Below are 22,490 nucleotides of genomic sequence, written 5' to 3'. Positions count from 1 at the left end.
TGGCCACCGACAGGTAGCAGGAGACAGTCGCAGAACCACAATGAAGGCATCTCCTTCCAGACTTTGAGAGTCTAAGGGCTCTCTATACAGACCCAAAGTCTAAACGCTGGGAAATACACCTTCTGCTTTAACTGGAGTCAGTCTCTTCTAACCAGCATTAATAGCAGAGACTCTAATATTGTTACAAAAGAGCCCACAACAGCAGAGCAGTCATTTCATAGCTTCAACGGGATGTGGACAGACCTAGGGAGCCCCCTGGATGAAAGGTTTCCAAATCATAGATTGTCTCATGCTGGAAACAAAGTTGTCAAAGCATTGTCTCCCAGCAAAGGATTCTCTTACCATGGGCACCATGTTGAAATTTCAATGTGCGTGCACAGTTTTTTCATAGAGTTTAAACTTCCAACCAAGTGATTTCCCAAATGTTAGTCCAGATGCTGGAAGCACAGGAGAGCAAGACTCAGCATGTGCAGCATCAGAGAGGGGCAGGGTGTGGAGAGTATATTTCAAGATGGCATACAGACCACTTATAGGCTTGGTACAGCCCCCTAAGCCCAAGGTAGCCCCAGGTGTATTCATGAACAACAACCAATCACAGCCTTGTCCCGATTGGAGACCGCAAATGCAGACCCTTACTTGGGGGAGTGAGAGGACAGAGGATAACACCCAGAGGCCTAGTCAGCTAGTGTGGGTTGTTGTAGAAGGTTGTGTCGGGCAGTTGGAGAGTTTTTAAGAGCAATATGATGAGTGATAAGGAGGTGCTGGAGATGAGAGGGGTAGAAGATAGCAGAGGAGGTGGTGGTGACAGAGGGGGAGGAGGTAATAACGGAGGAGGAGGTTGTAGTAACAAAGGTGGCGGGGGGATTGTAACAAAGGAAGAGGGCTAACAACAGTTGAGGAGGTGGCAGTAAAAGCAGAAGAGGTAGTAACACTAGAGTGGTAGAAGATGTGGCAATAAAAGAGGAGGGTACAGTGGACGGAACAACAAATCAGAAGGAGTGCAACCCCCTCTCAAGAAAGGATATGAAGGCTAGAGGAGGACAAATTGGCCTAAAACAGGTTGAGGAGAATGGAGTAGGAACTAGACCGAGGCAAGAGGATTAGTCAGAATGACTGTGAATGTGTGGGGGGCAGATTCTTGAGGAAGGAGTGACCCCAGCTCTGAGGAGAGTCAAGATGTTAGGGAATGGTGGTGATAGCCCCTAGACCTACTTCTCACCAATGAAGACGTTACAGCTATACAATAGGCTGATCACACATGGCCTAAATGGATGAGAAACATTTTGCTTTTGTGGAACAAAGTCAGAAGAAAGGGGTTGGGAACCCCTGTGAAACCTACAACACCACTGGGAGATTAAACATTATCACACTTGGTGTGAGAGAATTGGTTTTGGTTTCATCCTACCCACTTGCTTTTCCCTGTTGAAGTTAATTTCTGTACCAATAAAAGCCTGTGAACTATACGTCCGGGGTGCTGTGTTTTGTGCATCCCGCGTACGTCTCCTGACAGGGAGCAGGGATTCCAGTGATGGTGAAGCCAGAAGGGTAAAGGAGCAGAAGGACAAATTACTTACTGGTAATGTTCTTTCTATGGATTCTTCTCCCACAGATTCCTCATCAGATATTCTTTCCAACATCTGCTCCTCGTAAAACATTTTGACAGGGGGCGTAGTGAACATCGACTCAGCTGTGGATCCATGTTGACTCAATGTGGTGGTTGTCAACTCCGGACATGACGTTAATCATCGTACATATACATCACTATGCCCCCGTACTTCAGTTGCCCACCCTTTTTGCATCCAAGCTCGGCTAGTGCAGAGAAAGATTGTGGAATTGGCTGCTAGCAGCCACAACTCTCATAAAAACAAAAATGTAGCATGAGCTTTTCGGATGAGGAACAGAACTGCAAGAAGCTGCACAAGGACACACACATAACAGGTCTAAGAGCCCAATAAGAAACAGCTCATCTCCTCTTCTCCTCATAGAAGGTAAGTCATCATGGAATGCAGGCACTGTCATAGCGGGGCAGGATGGGAGGGTGATGAGAAATCTGCAGGTGAACAATCTATAGAAAGAACATTACCGGTAAGTAATTTCTCTTACAATGGATTGATTGCTCCCGCAGATTCCTCATGAGATGGACTCCCAAAGCAGTATGTAGTCTGGCAGCAGGATGAAAGTCCCTAAACCAGGAAGCTCTGTAGCACCACTCTTCCAAAGCGAGCATCAGCACAACACAATACGTCCAAACAGTAATATTTGGTGAAGGTGTGCAAAGGTTACCATGTCGCCATTCGACAGATCTCTCTAACCAGCACGCCCTTCTGCATTGCTGAAGAAGCAGCCACACCCCTAGTGGAGTAAGCCCTGATTTCTGTCAGAAACTCTTTTTCTGCATGTTGGTAGTACAAAGTGTAATCCACTTAGATATGGTCTGCTTAGAAAGAGCCAAACCCTTTTTTTTACAGGAAAAGGCTCCAAATCGATGGTCAGCCCTCCTGAACTCAGCTGTCCTTGGAACATTGAAACAAAGCGCCCTCTTAGGGTCCAACCTATGCAACCTCTCTTCTTCTTTGGAAGGATGTGGAGGAGGGTAGAACACATGCAAGTCTATGCCTCGGAACTCGGAAACGACCTTGGGCAAGAACCCTGGCCACATCTTCAGTGATACCTTCTCCTTAAAAAAGTGGAGAAACGTAGGCTTGCATGAGAAAGCCTGTCGCTCACTGACTCTTCTGGCTGAAGTGATTGCCAGTAGAAAGGCAGTCATCAAAGTGAGCAACTGACTGTGCAAGAATTCATAGGGTCAAACCGAGCCACCATGAGGAAAGTTAGAACCAAGTCAAGCCTCATTACGAGGTTGGAGGTAGCCTTGCCGGTAAAACTGGCAAGACTACCTCCAAACTCGCATCTAGGTCCGGCACCTGCGAATGGGCAATTAACCGGATATTCTGGCCGAGCCGGACCCGGTAATTGCCCTTGTGCTTGTGCCGGGCCCAGTACATCCCCATTCCCATTTGAGCCCGATAGGGCTCAATGGGAATGTGGATGTCGGATGCACCAGCACCGTTTACAACAGTGCCGGTGCATCCGACTTGCTGTGCTCGTGGGTGCCTGTCACGCCTGGCGGACAGAGCGGCACCCGGGAGCACTATTCGTAATATGGCGGTAAGGTAGCAAAGGTGCTGGTAGCGCTACCGGCACCGTTGTTACCTTACCGCCATACTTATAATGAGGCCCATGTCCCAGTCTGGGACAACAAAAGGAACAGGCAGAAATGTATTCACGAGGCCTTTTAGGAATGAGCTACAACCAGGATTGTAAGAATGACCCTTGATCCGGAAACCTTTTGAAAACAGACAAAGCCACCAAGTATCCTTTGACTGTTGCAACCTGAAGGCCTGACAAGTCTAGTGACATAAGGAACTTCATCGCTGCAGTGGTGGGGCAAGAGATAGAGTCAATCTTGCGTTCCTTGCACCACGTCTGAAACCTTCTCCATCTGCATGTGTACAGTGATCTTGTTGATGGTCTGCATGCAGCAAGCAGCACCTCAAGCACCTCCTCTGAGAGGTCCCAGTCATCATAGCCAGAGAGGTGGGCAGATGGCTAAATCCAGGAGTTCTGAGTAACACATAATCCTCACCCAATCTGAGGCGTTCAAGATCATGGTAACCTGGAACCTCAACCTCCTGAGAACCCACGGGATAACAGGAATCGGCAAGAAGGCATAGTGGAGGTCGGAGTTCCACTCCACTAGGAATGCATTCCCCAGTGTGCCTCTCGAGCAGAACTGTCTGCACTTCCAGTTGGACTCTGTGGCAAACAGACCCACTGTTGGGGTATCCAACTGAGCGAAGATCTCCTCGAGAACTTCCTGGCACACCTCCCACTCGTGTGAGATCATGCTCTGCCTGCTCAAGGCGTCGGCCAGCCCGTTCTACGTCCCCGCCAGATGAATTGCCTCGATGAGATCCAGTTCTCTAACAGCCAGAACCACAGCTACATTGCCTCACTGCAAAGGGCAACAAACCCTACTTGTTCAGGTAGTGCATGGTCACTGTATTGTCCATCATGATCAGGAGGTTTTTCCCCTTGAGAGAGGGTGCAAAAACTTTCAAGGCTATCCTGAACGCTCGCAGCTCCAGATTATTTGAATGCCACTGGCTTTCCATTGTTGACCAAAGGCCGCTCACCTGTAAATTGTTGAAGTGAGCTCCTAAACCTTTCAGGGACGCATCTGCCATCACCCTGACCTGGGGCGACAGAGGCCAGAAAGGTTCCCCTGCCATCATGTTGTCTCTGCTGGCCCACCAAGTGAGATTGTTGGCCACGACCAAGACACCCTAAGAACATCCTTCGGGGTGCCGAAATACTGGGACTACTGACCCCTCAGTAGCCACTGCAGAGTTTGCATGCACAACCTGGCCTCTGGCACTAGAAAGTGCAGAAAGCCATGGGGCCTAAAAGGTGGAGCAAGGAGACTGCCCGTAAGATGATGTGGCTCTGGAATAGTTCGACCACCTGTCACGCACTGGTGACTCTCTCCTCTGCGGGAAAAGGCTTACCCTCCTGAGTGTCCAGAACTGCTCCGATGAACTGGAACCTTTGGGATAGTGTTGTGTGTGACCTCCGAAGGTTTAGGGAGAAGCTTAGCCTGTGCAGCAGCAAATAGTTATCTTCATGGTAAGACAAAATCTGCTCTAACGACCTTCCCAGTCCAGATATGGAAACTCATGAATGCCGGTTCTCCAGAGATGCACCGCCACTATTGCCATCAGCTTAGTGAAGACTGGCTGAGAGGAGGCCAACCCAAAGGGGAGCACCTTGATTTGGATTGGTAGTGCCTGTCCCTTTTGAGGAATCAGAGGTATCTTCTGTGCCTCTGATGGATGGGAACATGGAAATAAGCATCCTGCATATCTAAGAACACTAGCCACTCCTGCGACTACAGAGCCTGGAGAATTTCTCGTAGCACCACCATTTTGAACTTGTGCTTCCTTAGGAACTTGTTCAAGGCCTTTCTTGGGTATCAGGAAATACTGGGAATACAAGCCCGACCCTCTCGGTTCGGATGGCACCTCTTCCACAGCACCCTTCAACAACAGGGCTTGCAGTTCTTCCTGGAGCTCCTGTTCCAGTTGTATGGGAGCAGGGGGAATTCTGTCTGGGGGTCTTCACAAGAAGGGCAGACAGTACCCCCATTGGACGAGCTGCGATGCCCAGGTGTCGGAGGTTATCTCTCGCAATTGTGGTTCGCCATTGTGGCACAGTGCTCCCCAATCCTCTCTCCAACCGGGGAAACAGGGGGGAAGAACTCAAAGCGGCTTTGAGGCTGGTGCCAGTCCCACATCTACAGCAAATTTGGAGTCCTTGAATTTTTCTAAGAACTTATTGGCCCTAGGACCAAACAGATGCTCGCCATCAAAGGCAATGTCGAGCAACTTGGATTTTACATTGGGGGAAAACTCGGAACTGTGCAGGTAGGCCTGCATGCGCATTACCATAGCCGACCTAGTAGCACTGCCGAGAATCCGCAACTTCCAGGATCTATTGCAAACTTTCACAGGCTACCTCCTTGCCATCCTCCACTAAGTGCAGAAAACCTTCCTGTATTTTCCCCTCCCGGGATGTGTTCTGTTGCTTCTTGAATCGTCCTCCAAAGGCTGTGAGCATACTTGGCAAAGGCACGCAGAGCATTTACTGCCTTGAGAGCCATGCTACTAGAAGAAATTACCTTCTTGGCTAAGGCATCATATTTCTTCGACTCTCTGTCAGTTGGTAAGTTGGAGGTCAATGTGGACCCTCAGGCATAGGGTGAGTCGACAGGTATATTGGATCTCCCCTCGTAGATTTGTATTTTTTCATCAAGTACGAGTCCACCAGAGGTGTGGTGCAGGGTCTTTGCCAAATGGAGGCAATAGGGTCTGAAATTGCCACATTAAAGGGCATTGCTCGCTTAATGGGTGGACCTCTGTCCAGAATATCTGTAAGCTTGTGAACTGACAAAGGTATTGCAGGGGCACACACACGCAAGGCATCACCACCATCTTTCGATACTGGCAATTTGCATGGCCATAAGGTTAGGCCCTTTGCTTGTCTAGGTTGTGTGAGGTGCCCAAGCCACTGGCATCATGCAAGCCTTCAGCTAAGTCGATGAGGTTGGCCTAATCAGCGAAAAAGTTGTCACCTGATTCACCTGGCGCCGCCTGAAAATCAAGAGCCTGGTCCCCATCATCTCCAAAAATGGAGGCCATCGTGTTGAAGAACGATGTTCTTGACTCAGTGATATACAACTTCTCATATACCGGCACCGAGATCAACCACAATGTCGACGTTGGGCCTGAAGGCACCAAACTCGACACTGCCTGCTTGGTGCCGGCAGCACCTGGTGGAACTGAGACCTCTCTGGTTTCTGCTTTGAGGGTTTCCCCGTACCCACAGTACCCTCCTTCATCATCTGGAGCATTGGCTCCATAAACTCTTCCCATTCGGCTCTGGACGTACCTAAGCCGGATCAGGGCCTACCCCGCTCCACGGATGAATCATCATCATCAATAACGTTATTTCGGCCAGAAGGCCATAATAGTACATCATAGCACAAATAAGATAACAATATTAACACTAGTAATAAATTACACAGTCTGTCCATTTTTTCCATTGAAGACTCCTTCACCTAAACGGTGTGGGTCAACAATCTCCTCGCTTACAACAGTGGTTTAGCCAAGTGGGAATTGGCAATTACCCTTTTCCCCAAGCGATTGAGCTCACACCAGTGAGTCCAGACCAGCAAGTGTTAGTTTACAGTTGAACGCCCATTTTTGCCCCAGGCTGGGCTCTAACTTCAATGACAGCATTGTGAGGGGGGTGTCATCTCCTGACAAAGCCAGGTATGTTTTCCCCCAAACTTGGTTCCCTAAAATCAATATGCACATAATCATAAGCACTTTCCCCCTGGTAAGGCAGCATAGTACACCTTAATATCTTCTCCTGTGTGACAAAAAGGCAGCCTCGCGCCACCCGGAGCCAATGAGTGCACTTATTCATGAGCACTTCCTTGGGTTCATAACTATTGGGGACAAGCTGGGAACCCTGTGGAGGTGTATAGACCCTCCCTATAGGAGCTTGGCCAGCTCTGCTAGGTAACTTTCCCCTGGTGGCGTTGGATCTCAACCCACCTTCTGTCCTCTTGATGAGGATCTGCGAGGGTGAACATGAGATGGACGTTTGTGGGTTTGGGTTAAATTTGGGCCCTCTTTGGGCCATAGGGGCCAGGGGCACTATGTCAGAGAAGGCACTACCTGTGGTACAGCTTTCAATACTACCGCATATGCCCCCCAAGCTACCAAGTTTGGAATGTTCACCAAAGGTGATGGGTTTAGCAGATCGTGGAATCAACCAAACATTTGGGTCCTCCTTTTTCTCCTCTTGAGTGGGTGAAGCCCCCCATAAGCCCTCCTTTCTCGTAGTATTCCAGTAGTCATACAAGTAAATTTTTAATTGATGCCAGCTCCGACATGACAAGGTTACATTTGCATACATGGGCTCCTTGGTCGTCCTCCCCCACCTGATCAATGGTGGCTGTTGTTACTGATCCCAGATAAGGGGAGGGCGGAGGTTTAGGGGAGGAACAGAATGGGGGGAAGTTAATGCCAGAAGAGGTGCCAATGACCCCAGCAAGTTCCCCAGTCATCAACACATTCGCAGGGCCCCTGGTGGTCTTTCCACCCCTCCTCTTCACCCCCCCTGAAGTAAACCGTCATGCGGTCCAATTAGGAAGCATTTGTCCCTGCAAGCTGCCATCACCATTGACAAACCTCCCCCAAACTGAATACAACATTCTCTGAGGGGTCAGCAATGCCAATGATATCAGTATCGTTCTACAGGAACTGAGGAATAATCAAACCAGCGGGGGATTTGTTGGTCATGGTGGTATCCATACAGAGTCCGTGGTGGCCCCTGAGATGCCATTGTCTCAGAATTTAAATTCCCTGTGTTCACAAGTGGGCAGCAACTCTTGCAGGCCAGACCAAAGGCACTTTGCTATTCTGTTCTCCAGACTGTGTCTGACTAACTGCAGTCTTGGTAGATCCCTTGGTTAAGTCCTCTTCGCTGTTGCCAGAGCCTAGATCCCTGTTGCTGGCTTTAGAAATCTGTACAACGTCTTTATTACCCCAGGGGTCCAGTCTAACAGGGACATTGGCTGAAGAAAGAAATTGATGAATTTCACTAATGGGACTGTGAGTCTCCCCCACAGAATTTAGATAGGTATTAGTACTGGGGTTAGCCACTCCTAAAGATAGTAGTGGGGAGTAGGCTGTAAGAATTTTCTTCCCGACAGAATCTTCCGTTTAGGCGAGGGCTGAGACATGATAAGCAAGGATGCACTCACTGTGGGCAGAATGACCAATTATTGAGATGGCGCTGAGGAAGACTTGTTGAAATATTAAAAGTCAGGGTGGAACATTTTTGAAGTCTTCATTGAGTTAGTTTAAACTCTTACAAACGTACAAATGTGTGGCTGCCAGAAGATTACAATGGTATAGGATATGGTAGAACCGCCCTCTGCCAGTCTGCTCACCTGGCCAAAGGATCAGGAGGCAATTAGTAGTCCATCAACATGCTGAGACTTCACATCTTCTCACTCCCGACTAGTGAGATCGCTCCACAGTGCAGCATGGAACCCTGTGACAGCTGCAGATATGTCCCAGCAGAAAACGATCACCCTACGGAAACAATCACCCATGCCATTAACCCCCGCAGGCCTCGCCCTCGCAGGGGATACAGGGCCTTTTACCTGCAGGAAAGTGCAGGAAGGCAAGTGGGTGGAATGAGTCAGAGTCATGCCTGCAGCAATGGCGATAGTTCTTCTTGTGAGAACAGGAAGACGACAAATGGCTCCTGGAGTATGACCTCTTTTTAGCCTTCTTGTGACACCTGTCCTCTTTCTCTGGAGTGGGGTTCTCTGTCTCGTGTTCGGACGACTGAGTTGTCGACCGAGCCAGTGACTTTGACGGCTGACGCCCCACTTTTAGTTTTGCCACCCACTCTTGCAATGACTTTGGTTTCATCTGCTGACACGACCGGTAATCGTCAGTGGTGTGATATGTGCCGAGGCACCACACAAAGATCCGGTGCAGGTGTATCTGAGACATCTTAGAGTTGCAGTCAGTGCACCTGTTGAAATCCAACAGTTTGGGAGTGGAAATTCTATCGCAAAACATTGAATTAGTAACAATTGGACAAAACAGAGTGAGAATTCTCTCATGAGAGCCATTCTTCGAGCAGTGTGCTGAGCATGTGGAAAAAAGGAACTGAGGTATGGGGGCATAGTGAAGTAGTATATGTAGGATGACCAACATCATGTCTGGAGTCGACGACCGCTGCATCGTGTCAAGATGGATCCATGGCCTTATCGAGGTGCACTATGTCCTCAGTCAAAAAGTTTTCTAAGCAGCTGACGCTCCAAGGGATATCTATCTGATGAGGAATCTGCGGGAGAAAGCAAGTGGGAGACAGCACAGGGTGGATAGGGAAAGTTAGGCTAAGAAGAGCTTGGGAGCATAGAATGTGATGTAGCGAATATTGGGAGATAGATTCAGCCAGATTGATGGGGGGAGACTAGCGTCTGGATAGATGGATTTAAACACAAGAAGAATGATATATGATATGATAAGTCATTTATAACGCGCCTGTACAGAAGTGTTTCTAGGCGCGACAAGACAAGGAAGGGTAGACAAAGGGAGTACAAAACAAACTATCTTACTAGGCCTTGTGACATTCAGACCGTGCGAGGGGGGGGGAGGAGAAGTGCCAGGGGAGAGGTGGTGGGGAGGATGCAGTGGCAAAAGGTGCAGTAAGGGGTGGTGGCTCAAGTAAGTGGAGGGAGGCAGGGGACTGTAGGGTTGCAGATACAGTCACTAAGTGGGTGGGCGGCCCAGAGGTAGTGCAAGGGGCTATTGATCGTGCAGGAGCCTGATGCCCTTGAGGTTCAGTTGGTGACCAGGTAACCAGTTAGCGCAGCAGACAGGATCTCAGTAGGGGAGAGAGAGAAAGCATAAACGAAAAGGAAGTTGCTTCCGGAACCTTAGGTCGCCCTGCTCAAGTTTGAGAGAGGCAGAGAGGCTGTTCCAGAGGGAGGCCTCAGCTGAGGACAGAGATCTACCCCCCACTTTCTGCCTGGGGAAGCGTCTTACCATCAGAGTGTTGGAGGTGGATGAGCGGAGAGCTTGAGAAGGGAAATGCTTAGGAAGAGAGAATTGGATGTAGTGTGGTCCCCAGGCCCCAGAAAGCCATGTGGGCGATGCAAAGGGTCTTGAACTTGATCCTTGCAGCCACCGGGAGCCAGTGGAGAGATTTCAGTGCTGGAGAGGGTGGGCAGTCATAATGTCGACAGTCAAAATGTCGACAGTCAAAATTTCGAAAAATAAATGTCGAAAAAAATAATGTCGACAAACAATAATGTCGACATTTTTTCGATATTTATTCGAAATTTTGTATTTATTGTATGAATAAATAAATAAATAAAACTAAGATGTGTTGAGTATGAGGGGTGGGGGGTGTGGGGGGGGTGGCAGGGGGTCTTGGGTGAGAGGGGGTTGGGGGGGATCCCCCCAATAGTAAATGATACTCTTTTTGGTTATTTATTTATTTATTGAAAAATAAATAAATAAATAAATATATAATTAGAATGTGTTGAGTATGAGGGGTGAGAGGGTGGTTGGGGGGGCGTGGGGGGGGTGGCAGGGGGGTGTTGGGTGAGGGGGGGTTGGGGGGGACCCCCCAATAGTAAATGATACTCTTTTTGGTTATTTATTTATTGAAACATAAATAAATAAATAAATATATAATTAGAATGTGTTGAGTATGAGGGGTGGGAGGGTGGTTGGGGGGGTGGCAGGGGGGTGTTGGGTGAGGAGGGGTTGGGGGGGACCCCCCCAATAGTAAATGATACTCTTTTTGGTTATTTATTTATTGAAAAAAATAAATATATAATTAGAAAGTGTTGAGTATGAGGGGTGGGAGGGGGGTGTTGGGTGAGGTGTTGATAGTTTTAAGTGACATTTTTTTGCCGACATTTTTTTTTCTAAAAAATGACTTTTTACATTATAAGTATAGGATGTCGACATTATTGTTTTCGAAAAAAAAATTTCGACATTTTTGTTTGTCGACATTTTTTTTCGACATTATGACTATAAACCGCTGGAGAGATATGATCCCTGGGCTTGAGGCCAAGGACAAATCTTGCAGACCTGTTCTGAATTAGTTGCAAAGGGTGAAGCGTAGAGGCAGGCAGATTTAGAAAGTGGCTGTTGCAGTAGTCCAGCCTATAGAGAACCAGGGCTATGGAGACAGTGAGCTTGTGGGGGAAAGTGAGAAAAGGAAGAATACCTCTGAGGAGGTGCAGCTGGTAGTGTGACTTCTTAGAGATGTCAGAGATGTGAGGAGAGAAGGATAGGGTGGTGACGAAGAAGACACCAAGGTTCTTCGCTTCACAGGAAGGTGCGGGTAGAGGGCCCCGTGTAGGTGGCTAGAGTGAAAGAAGGAAAGCGGGAGCAGGGATCCCAATGAGAAGGATCTCAGTCTTACTGGCATTAAGGCAGAGATTGCTGGAGGCACAACATTCCTGAATCACAGACAATCAGATATGAGCGAGGGAGCAGAGGAGGCTGAGGGGAGCTTGAAGGAGAGCTGAGTGTCATCTGCATAACACTGAAGGTTAGAACTGAAGGTAGATATGAGGTTGGCCAGAGGTGCCAAGTAATGGTTGAAGAGTCAGCGTGAGAGGTTAGAACCCTGGGGAAAACAACATGTAGAGAGAGAGCTATGGTAGAGAGAAAAGACCCAAGCTGGAACTGGGAGGGTCAATCAGAGGAAAAGGAGGTCAACCAGGCTAGGGCCTGACCCGTAATGCCCAGGTTGTCATGGAGACGATTGATCAGGATGGCGTGGTTGACCGTATCGAAAGCAGCAGATAGATCAAGGAGAATGAGAACAGAAGGAAGGTTAGAGTCGGGATTAGAGAGCACGTTTTCACAGGTGTTCAGGAGAGCAGTTTCCATACTTCTGGCTGCTCTAAAGCCAGACTGGTGGTCATGGAGACAACCAACAGATTCAGTATCGAGAGTAAGATGGGAGATGTCCAGCTTTTCCAGGAGTCTGCCCAAGAAAGCAGTGATAGTGATTGGGCAGTAGTTTGCCAGAGAGGAAGGATCACCAGAGGGCTTCTTAAGGAGGGGGTGCACAAGGGAGTGCTTTAGGGGGAAGGGAAGTTTCAAGTGGTAAAAGAGTGATTGCAGAAATTGGCCACGGCTGGAGTGAGGGTTTCCAGGTGGTCCTTGAAGGTTCGGGAGGAGCAGTGGAGCACCTGCTTTGACAAGACTTCTATAGATCGGACTTGTCTAGAAACATTGTCAGGAGTGAACATGAGGAAGGAGGAGAAAGGAGGGAGAGAGATGGCCGGAGAAGGGCCCGTAGAGGGAGAGGAGAGAGTAGATAGGATGTCCTGAGTTTTAGTGGTGAAGTGAGAAGCCAGTGCTCTGCAAAGGGCCTATGAGAGAACAGGAGAGGTGGAAACTGCAGCAGGATTGTCCAGCTCCTTGCAGATTTTGAAAAGTTTGTCCGAGTTGTTAGAGGCCGCACAGACATGGGATTGGATGTAATTTGAATAGGGAGCAATTTGCTTGGGCAGCCATGTTGCATGTGGTGGTGCATAGGGGTGCAAGGATTGTGGGAGGTTGCAGAGGATGCAGGTTGCAGAGCTCAATACCTTGTTGGGAGAAGCAAAGGAGTATAGGGAAAGTCCCATGAAGAGACTGGAGCAGTAACACTGCCTGCTGAAGAACAGGGTGGCCATGAGTGTTTTGGATGCTTTAAAGATGAGAGAGGTACATATTTTATGAATTTTCAGGACATAAATCCTTTTGGAGGCAAAGAAGTGCTGACATTTCAAACCCGTGTCAAAGAGATCCCGCGACTGCAAGCTGTGGGGTCTTTGCTAAGGAGGTCACAGGGAAATATTATGGATGGATAAGGGGTGTGGTATTGGCAGAAGTGAATGACCACTTCAGTTTTGTGGGAACTGAGCACCGAGCAATGCAGCGCCATCCAGTGATGTGTAGCAAATAGGGAGTTATAGATGCAAGGGGACAGGTCTGGGAGGAAGGAGGTGAAGAAGAGGAAGATATGAGAATCCAAAGGAGGAGATTATTTTGTTGGGAGAAGTGGTTTAGATTGTGAATAGGTGGAGGGGACGAAAGACAGGCTCTTCTGAAACCCCTCCAGGAACTGTGGGGCACAGGGGTTTCCGTTTTCAAGGAAATCAAAAAGGAGGCGACCAGCCTATTAATGGCCCTCAAGGTAATCTTCCTTGGAATGGCAAAGGGGCCATTGTTGTTCCTCAACTTATCGTCTTGCAGTAGTGTAAGGCTTAAAGCCTCTGTGGACTCACTTTGATGAATATAATGCATGCAAATGTTTCTCGTTCTGACTTTGTGGAAGAGTAGATCCCTGCTGGGACTGTATCCCATGAGCGTCACACCTTGCACTGCTATGTAATGATTATGGTGTCATACCCACTAAAGTCATCTTGCAATCATTAGCTAGGCTAGGAAATAATGTCTATACCTGGCCTCTGTCATGAGTAAATGTTACAGTACAGGACACAAGTAAGCAAAGGGAGCTGCAAAAGATGACATACCTTGTAGAAAAGCAGGATAAAGTTGATGGCAAATGCGACAAACAGGGCGAGGAATCGTAGATTGTAGAAATTTCTAGCCAAATAATTCTGAAATGAGGAAACATAGATGCATTAAAGCTGCACATGGCCGACACACAGCTGAAGCGGTTGTGTAAAACGCAGTAGAGATAGTGTATTTAGGCAGATGTGTAGCTACTCTGATCAAGAACGTGAAACCAACACGGAGGTAAATTGGTCATTGTTGTTTTCCTATGAAATGGAGGTAACTAAGCACTGACAGACCACCTGGAACTTCTGAAGAATATAACAAACAATATCAACCACCAAGCATACATTATCACACCCTGACCCAATCCGTGTAGATATCTTAGCTCTTCACAATTCTATTGGACACACATTGGCACAAGTGCGCTATATTCCAGGTGATATTTTCCCTTGGAAACGTTCAAATGCTATATTTGTACTACTATGTAAATACACATTCATGAAATACATTGGGTTATCTACTTTTAATACTGTGTCTTTGAGGCGCTCACCTACACGTGTTTCTACATAAAACAAATGTGTGTATGGAAGAATATAGATAGACATAACCATCAGCAGAAAAGTCTGATTGAGTGAATCATGGATATATTGAGTTCTATTCTAAGTACAGTTCGCTTGTACCGTGTTAGCCAAGCGTTGAGTTATATTCCAAAGACCCTCTACATGCGGATGGCTGTCTAACATCAAGGAACCTCCCTTTCAAGGTAGTCTTTTCTGGGACTGCTCTTATATGTCTACTGTGGCCTGTCTTCCCCATGCACCCTTTACATCGCAGGTCTTCACTGCAATGCAATGGCAGCATGGGAAAGCTGGGCCCAGGAGGCGAGCTGGGGGATGGGCGAGGGTGTGAGGAGTGACGACAAGTGACGTGGAAGGGGGCGGGCGAGGAGGAAGCTGTGGTGCACTCAGAGACGCCTGTAAATATTGGGTGGATGACTGGTTGGGACAGAGTAACTCTGGGACTGTTGGAGCACGAGGTAGATGGTGGGAGGTCAGCTGGGACTGGAGGGCAGGCAGGAGGGAAAGAGCACCGGGGTATGTGCTGCGTGGGAAAGATCTGCACAGTAAATACCTGCAGAGCAAAGGCATGAAACCATTTCTGCCCTATTCCAATACTAATATGAATGTAACTGAGAATATAGATGAACACGTATCATATGTGCATGGATTGAGCTGTAAACATAGAAATGGGTGCATGCACGCGTGTGTGTGAGTGTGTGTGTGTGTATGTGTGTGCGTGTGTGTTTGAGAGAGAATGTGGACATAGATGTAAGGGAACATGGACGTGGATGTATCTCCAAATAAGTGCTTAGGTGTATGTACGATGATATTCATGTATGTAAGTTAGAATGCACACAAAGCGGAATATGGGCAAGGACATATCTGAGAATGAGGGCATGGATGTATCTGAGGAATATGGGCAAGGACATATCTGAGAATGAGGGCATGGATGTATCTGAGGAATATGGGCAAGGACATATCTGAGAATGAGGGCATGGATGTATCTGAGGAATATGGACATGGGTTTATCTGAGAATGCGGACACAGGTGGATCTGGGAAAGTGGACATTGATGTATTTCAGGGTGTTGGTATTCATTTTCTGAGAATGTAGTCATGTGTGTATCTGAGGATATGGACATGTATACCTGTGGGGATATTGGTATAGATGTATCTGAAAACGTGGGCGAGGTTCTTTCTGGCAGTGTGAACGTGGGTGTGTCAAGGAAAGTGGACAGCGAGGTCGCAGGGAATGTGGACATACGGGTCTCTGAGAAGGTAGACATTGGTTTATCTGAGAACATGGGCATCAGTGAATCTGTGACTATGGGCATGCAATCATCATTTCAGACGGATGGCTGTAATCATTGGCAGTGCTTGAAAATATGACGATCAATGAACCTGGTAATAAACATGTACATAACAAATATAGATCATGAAAAAAAAGCCATTGGACGGCCTTTGAACTTGACATCACCAGCCAAATACCCAAATGGAATAGCAAGTAGTAATCAATTCGGATACATTGGCAAGCATTCGGTTTCTGTGGTCCATGGGCACAATCATTCAGGGTTCTGTAATGCAAAGGCATTCCTACACGTAGGCGCCTACAGTACATAGACTCACACATCCATGTTTCTACAGTACCTGGAAGCCACCTTTCAAGCTGCCACGGTACAGAAACTCGTAGACCTTTAGAGCGTGTAGACATAAGCAATCAGACGAGAATGTTATATGAACAACAATGTGCTATCTTTTCATGGAGCCCTTCAGACTTCTTTTATATGGACCCGCGTATCTGGCATGCTATGGCAAACACCATCCCGGTTATACCTAGACTGACACAACCATTCATGGTGCTATGGATTAGAATCATGAAGGTTTCTACAGTACGTTGGCACATCTATATAGGATTCTAGAGTTCCAATTCCCTGCTGTATAATTACTAGCATTTGGGCTTCTTTTAGGCATGACCATATCAGTTCAAGCTTCCACTGCATACCGTCAAAGCTTGTATGCCTTCTATAATACATAAACGTCGTGATTCAAGGACATTTCGAACATAGGAACACACATTCTAGATTGTATAGTTCACGGAGGCAAGTTTCAACGCACAAAACCATTCTGGGATCTGCGACACATGGTCACAAATATTCAGGGTATAATGGTACATGATGCAACCACACTGGGTTCTACTATGCACACACAGACAAACACGTGTTCTCGCATCCAAGAGTTCTATGGGGCATGGACACAAGCAGTCACCAGTCAAGGCCTATGTTAAATGTATACAACCATTTTCTATCTGTGGTACATGGGAAATGGCAGCTAGAATTATATTATGGATTGAGGGTTTTGCTATGCATGGACATGACTCGTGCACATTGTTTTCCGCACGCCATTTATGATACATGCGTCGGTCACAATTTTCCCGAATGGAAGAGCTGGTGACAGCCCTGTTGTTGTTTCCTGATGAGAGCGGTGTGGTGGCCTACTGGGTCTGTGATGTTATGGCTAGAGGATTGCATGAGACAGATTGGGAGCATGCTCGAACAGTGTGAGCTTGTCCATTTGGGGGCGTGCATCCAGATATATAATGTTATTTATATGCTTAATTTACATGTTAAATTCGAGGTGGGTGACTTGCGGGTCCAAATAAAAGGATTGCAATGCTTGAGAAAGCTGAATAGTGAGAGGTGATGGGCGATCCAGTCATACTTCACAACCAGAGGCTGGCTGCAGTGCTAAACAGTGCCCTTACATTGGGCAATGTATAATTGTTTTACTTCTAGTTTCTTCCCTTTTTTCCCTTTCTACCGACATTCCCTTCTCCTTTCCTACTCCTCAATACTTTCTTCCATCTTCCTTTCCTTCCATTATTTCTATCCTTTTTTTTAACCCTGCCTCTTGCCTTCCTTCTGTCTTTATGTTCTACCTTCCATAATTTTGACTTTTCTTTTTCTTTTATTTCCATCCATCCTTTCCTTTCTTCCTCAATTTGTTGCATGCATCATTCCATCTAATTTTTAGTTCGTGCTGTGCCCCCCGCCCCGCCGATTGGAGGACGATGAAGAATCTGTGGGAGAAACATCCATCTGAAAGAACATTACCGGATGTAAGTAATTTTCTCTTCTAATGGATTGTGCCCCCCATAGATTCTTCATCTTAGATAGACTTCCACAGCAGCACTCACTTGCTGGCAGAGTGACATTACTTTACGATTTGTTGCAGGACTACTCTACCGAAGTGGGTGTGCTGACTTGACCTGGCAAAACTATTTCGTAAATTCGGTACTCCTCTTTGGGTGCCGATGCCGACGTGACAGCTACACATAGAACTGAGGTATGGGGGCATAGTGACACAATATATATACTTCCAACGTTATGTCTGGAGTTGAGGAGTGGCGCGGCCAGATCAAGAAGGAGTCGACGTTAGGTATCGAGCTGCACTAAGCCGTCAAATACGTTCCTGAACAGCTAACACTGGAAGTGATATGTATCAGATGAGGGATCTCTGGGAGAAGAATCCATAGAAGTAATGTACTTTCTATGGATTCTTCTCCCACAGATTCATCATCAGATAGATATGCATTCCAGTGTCAGTTTCTCAGAAAACCTTTCAACAGGGGCGTAATGCACCTCGACTCGGTCATTGATTCCTCTTGACTCGACGTGCAGCTTGTCGACTCCGGACGTGATGTTGGTCGCCGTACATATACTACATCACTACACCACCATACCTCAGTTCCTTTTTTGACATGCTCATTACGCTGCTCGATAGGAACAGCTCTCTCAGAGAATTTGATTTTTGATTTTTTGTGATTACAAATTCGACGCACTTTGCCGTTATGTCTACTCCGATGGCATCAGGGTTCAAAAGATGTAGGGACTATAATACAAAAATGTCAATAACCCACCCCTGCAGCATTTGCATATGGCGTTACAGGACCGACCACATCACCGACAACTGTGGGCCTGTCAAAAGATGAACCTCAAATTGCTAAGAGAGCAGGCAGCAAAGCTCTCATTGGGGCACCCTCCATCGACGTCACTGGCTCATGTGACCGCCAGGTCATCGGATCATGAGACGTAAGGGCCCACCACAGAAGAGGAGGGCAGTCACCAAAAGAAGGTGAAGAAGAGGTCGCACTCGCACAGCCACTCTTTGTCCTCCTCGTCCCGAAAGAAGAAGTGTTGTCACCGACGCCGGCACGATTCAGACTCCTTGAAGGAGAGAGGTAAGTCCCGCCAGGATTAAGGAGCAAATGATGGAATTGGTTAAATTGAATGCTGCTGGTATGGGTGCTCCCTCAATGCTGCAGGCCCTATCGGCTCCAAGCATGTCCGGTGTTTATGGCATCAGGAAGACCTCGTCTGGCATGACACCGTCTGGTGTGGCACCTTTGTACTCGCACAGACGGTCGAGAGTCAGCCCACGCCATGGGTGTCGAAACCTACATTGGCGGCGCCGGGAGCCGATCAGTCTTTTGCCCCTGAGTTGAGGCCGTCCCTCTTCGGAACAATGCAGTCTATATTTGACGATGAAGGGGATCTAGTGCATTTCGGATTCGAGCCAATGGCAGAAGGATTACGAGGAAGTGACTTTTTTGAGGATCAGGCCAACTTGCTCGCCCTTGCACAGAGACTGCAAGATGCTAGTGACCTGGGCACCTAACCAGACCTGGATACCCAGCAGGTGCACCCATATTGGTATGTCAAAGTCCAATACCTTATGATCGTTGATAGGGTGGCAGATGCCTTGGGCTTGTGCACCCCCCTCATAGCCCTTGAGTGACAACCTTCCATGCCCATGCATCCGAAGTAATAGTGCATCATTCTCTAGAATGATGCAGCAAATGTCCACATACTGCCGTAGAGTGAGAGAGGTCCTCAAAGCAGTTTTGGTAAACTTTATTGCTGGAGGGGCTTGAAGAAGGAACGGACTAGGATGTTTTCCGCCTCTGCCTCTCCATGGTCTTTTAAACTTTCTCTACCGTTTCCTTCTAGATGTTTGCCCCTTTACTACTTTGCTGTCATATCTTTAGTGAAAAAAAGGTTTTTCTTTCCATGTTTTAACTGCGGGCATAGTGGGTTGATTTACAGCCACCCTTAGCGATTTAGCAGCCACATTTGACGATTACAACTTTTCTAAGCTATCATCCGCCTTTGGGCCAAACAAATTAGAGCCATCGAATAGCATGTGCAATAGGCTGGTTTGTGTATCCAGTGTGAAATCAGACTTCCTTAGCCGGGCAAATCTCTGTGACACAGAGCTTTTACACATGTCCCTTTCAACGGAATGAGCTGCATCAAGCCCAGATTGAAGCACTTGGCACATTGCTTCCTTACTATTGCATACAATGTTCAGGAGGTCGTCCCTCGTTTCACCTTCTGGGACATGCCCTGCAGCCTCAGAGATAACCGGTCACAGGGTTTGGGTTTGGGATTTGGTGAGGGCCTATATTGCCCGATGCAAAAACCTTTTTGATATGGCACCATATTTCTTGTCATGACTGTCTGGGGGCAAGGATGGATATGTGCTGGATTTGGAACCAGATGCTGCTGCCGGCACTACCGGATTCTCAGGGCTGGGATTCTCAAATAGGAAGTCTGGCTTAGAGGACGCTGGCTTCTACTTCATTATGAGATCCTTGTGAACTGCGGGTGCTGAGCAGGTTTTTTCCAAAGCTCCAGCAAAGGATCTTTTAAACCAGAATGAAAAGGAAGAACAGGTTCTACCTGTGGTCCTCTGTCCAAAATATCTGTGAGGTCATACTCAGGAATTTCTTTAGCAGGAGGACCCCATCCTAGAGCATCTGTCACTTTAGTCATCACTCTCCTGTATGCAGCATTAGGTTGCGCTTACAGATCTGGGCGCTCAAATTTAGGTTGCACTTACAAATCTGGACGCTCAAATTCCACATTTGGGGAGGTATCAAGTATCAAGGCCACTGGCATCGTTCAAATTCATAGATAGTTTTGTAAATCTGGTTTCCTCTTACTGAAACGTTTCTGGAGTGCTAGAGGATCTTAGAGGCTTGAAGCCAAATGGCATCACGTTGCGCTCCTCATTGAGGATACTCTACAAAGCTCCAATAAAGTCCTTTCTTGATTGCGGAGCATACCTCAATGCTGAGGAAGGCTCGACCATTGACGATGAGGGGCTTCCATAATCGGCTCCAATAATACATTGAAGAATTCCAAAAGGGTTGAGACAGCTAATGGCATCAAAGGCTCTCGAGTTTTCTTCGAGGCTGATGCCATTCCCGGGCTCTTGGGCACTTGGGATGAAGAGGACCCAGATACTCTGCCGCCTTTGTCAGGAGAGGTGGAATAATTTGTCTTCTTCTTTAACTCCAAGGAGGTAGTGAGGGGAACAGCCTTTACGAAGACCTCCATCGTTCTGCAATGGAATTTCTCCCATTTTTCCACAGAAATTGATTTGGGAAGAAAATGTATCTGTCAGGTGAGTAGACAGATGACGAGTAACTGCGGCTTTTCTTCTTTTTCTTCGAGGAAGAGGATGATGAATGTTGTGCTTTGCTCCTTGAGTGGGAACTCTTCCTGTGTTTCTTGGATTTTTTGGGGGATCTCTCTGCTGGTCTGTCAACCATCTCAGAGTTTTCACCCCTCAGAAGACCTACGCATTGATAGAGTTGTACTTGGTGATTTCATTGTCAAATGTCCAAGAGCCAATTTCGAAGTACTCTCTTTCAATGCCTTCAGTGTCATCATCTAACAAGAACCACAATCGGTTATAATGGGTGCGGTTCTTTGTCATCAAAGATAAACTTTGTGAGGGTTTACCAGTGACATCTTGATGTCACAGTGCTGGCTCTTTTTAAATCCAAAAGGCGTAGGCCCTGAAATTATTTTGGAGGCATCGAAGATAGTTCCTGAAAAGCGTGCTGAGCATGCAGAAGGGGAAATTACTTACCAGTAATTTTCTTTCTATGGATTCTTCTCCCGCAGATTCCCCATCAGATTCCTCATCAGATAGATATCCATTACAGCATCAGCTACTCGGAAACCTTTACAACAGGGGGCGTAGTACGACTCAACACGACCGTCGACCCCTCTTGACTCAACCATGGCACTTGTTGACTCTGGGCGTGATGTTGGCTGCCAGATATACTATATTACTACACCCCATATCTAATTCTTCTCCTTTTTTCCTCCGAGCTCAGTAGCCAGAGAGGAAAAATCCATAGGAAATAGCCAAAAATATTTGTTTTCCCTTCAAAATGAGGAACAGGACTGTACTGAAAGTCAGTGACTGACAGCATTACAATTCAAAGCAACACACTGTGCTTAATGCATAACTATTCATAGTCCCATCTCAGTAGAAGAGGACAATCAAATATCGACTGCAGACGACTTTCATAGCAGGGCTGCATGGGAGGGTGATAAGGAATCTGCAGGAGAAAAATACATAGAAAGAACACTACCAGAAAGTAATTTCCCCTTCAATGGATTGCACTCTCCTACAGATTCCTCAGCAGATAGACTCCCAAAGCACTACAGAGAGCGCAGGCGGGATGAAAGCCCTTAGACAAGGAAGCCCGGCAAAACCGCTTTGCCAAATCGAGCGTCTGAACCATGTGCCACAACCAGGCTTGGTGAATGTGTGGAGAGACGACTAAGTTGCTGCTCGACATATTTCCCTTACTGGTACTCCCCTCTGCAATGCAGATGAAGCTACCGTGCCCCTTTGGAATGTGCCCTGATGCCTGGTGGCAGGTATTTTCCTGCTCTCTGATAACATGCTGCAATGTAGAGAGTTATCCATTGAGAGATCATCTGTTTTGACACAGCCAAACCCTTTCTCGATAAAGAGAAAACCACAAATAGTTGGTCATCATGCCTTAATTCTGAAGATCAATTTATTTATATACAAGAGGAACAATGGCCGTTTGATCACATAAGGACGTACAATATATAAGAAATCTGATTTGAGGGGAAGCGGTCAGCTACTTATAATGGGGTGAGTTTGAGGCGCATCCTGACCACATTGCAGAGGGGAGTAAATGGAACAGTCACCAGGGACAATACCTAAGTGGACATACATAGATGAAGGACAATGGACATTGGATATTGTTATGTGCAGGTAGGTGGTATGGCCAGCTGTGCTCGGGATATGACCATGATGGGTGAAGTGCTGTAGTCGAGGCGGAGAAAGTGAGGGACAGAGGCAAGTTAGATGTGAGAGAAAAATGCTAGCAGGCAGATGGGAGGTATGTTAAAAGGG

General features: G+C 47.2%; 1 protein-coding gene across 7 annotated transcripts in view; it reads right to left on the bottom strand.

The window, feature by feature from the left end:
• RYR3 (ryanodine receptor 3) overlaps positions 1–22,490 on the bottom strand; it is a 1,751,462-nt gene that overhangs the window by 157,069 nt on the left and 1,571,903 nt on the right. For all 7 annotated transcript variants that reach the window (XM_069638568.1, XM_069638566.1, XM_069638573.1 and 4 more), the window contains one exon: positions 13,700–13,786. In XM_069638568.1, coding sequence (XP_069494669.1) covers positions 13,700–13,786 — 87 coding nt within the window. The remainder of the gene's footprint in view (positions 1–13,699; positions 13,787–22,490) is intronic.

The sequence above is a fragment of the Ambystoma mexicanum genome, chromosome 14 (assembly GCF_040938575.1).
Source record: "Ambystoma mexicanum isolate Mex_15411 chromosome 14, UKY_AmexF1_1, whole genome shotgun sequence".
In the NCBI taxonomy this organism is placed as follows: domain Eukaryota; kingdom Metazoa; phylum Chordata; class Amphibia; order Caudata; family Ambystomatidae; genus Ambystoma; species Ambystoma mexicanum.
This window is presented reverse-complemented; position numbering and strand designations above follow the sequence as displayed.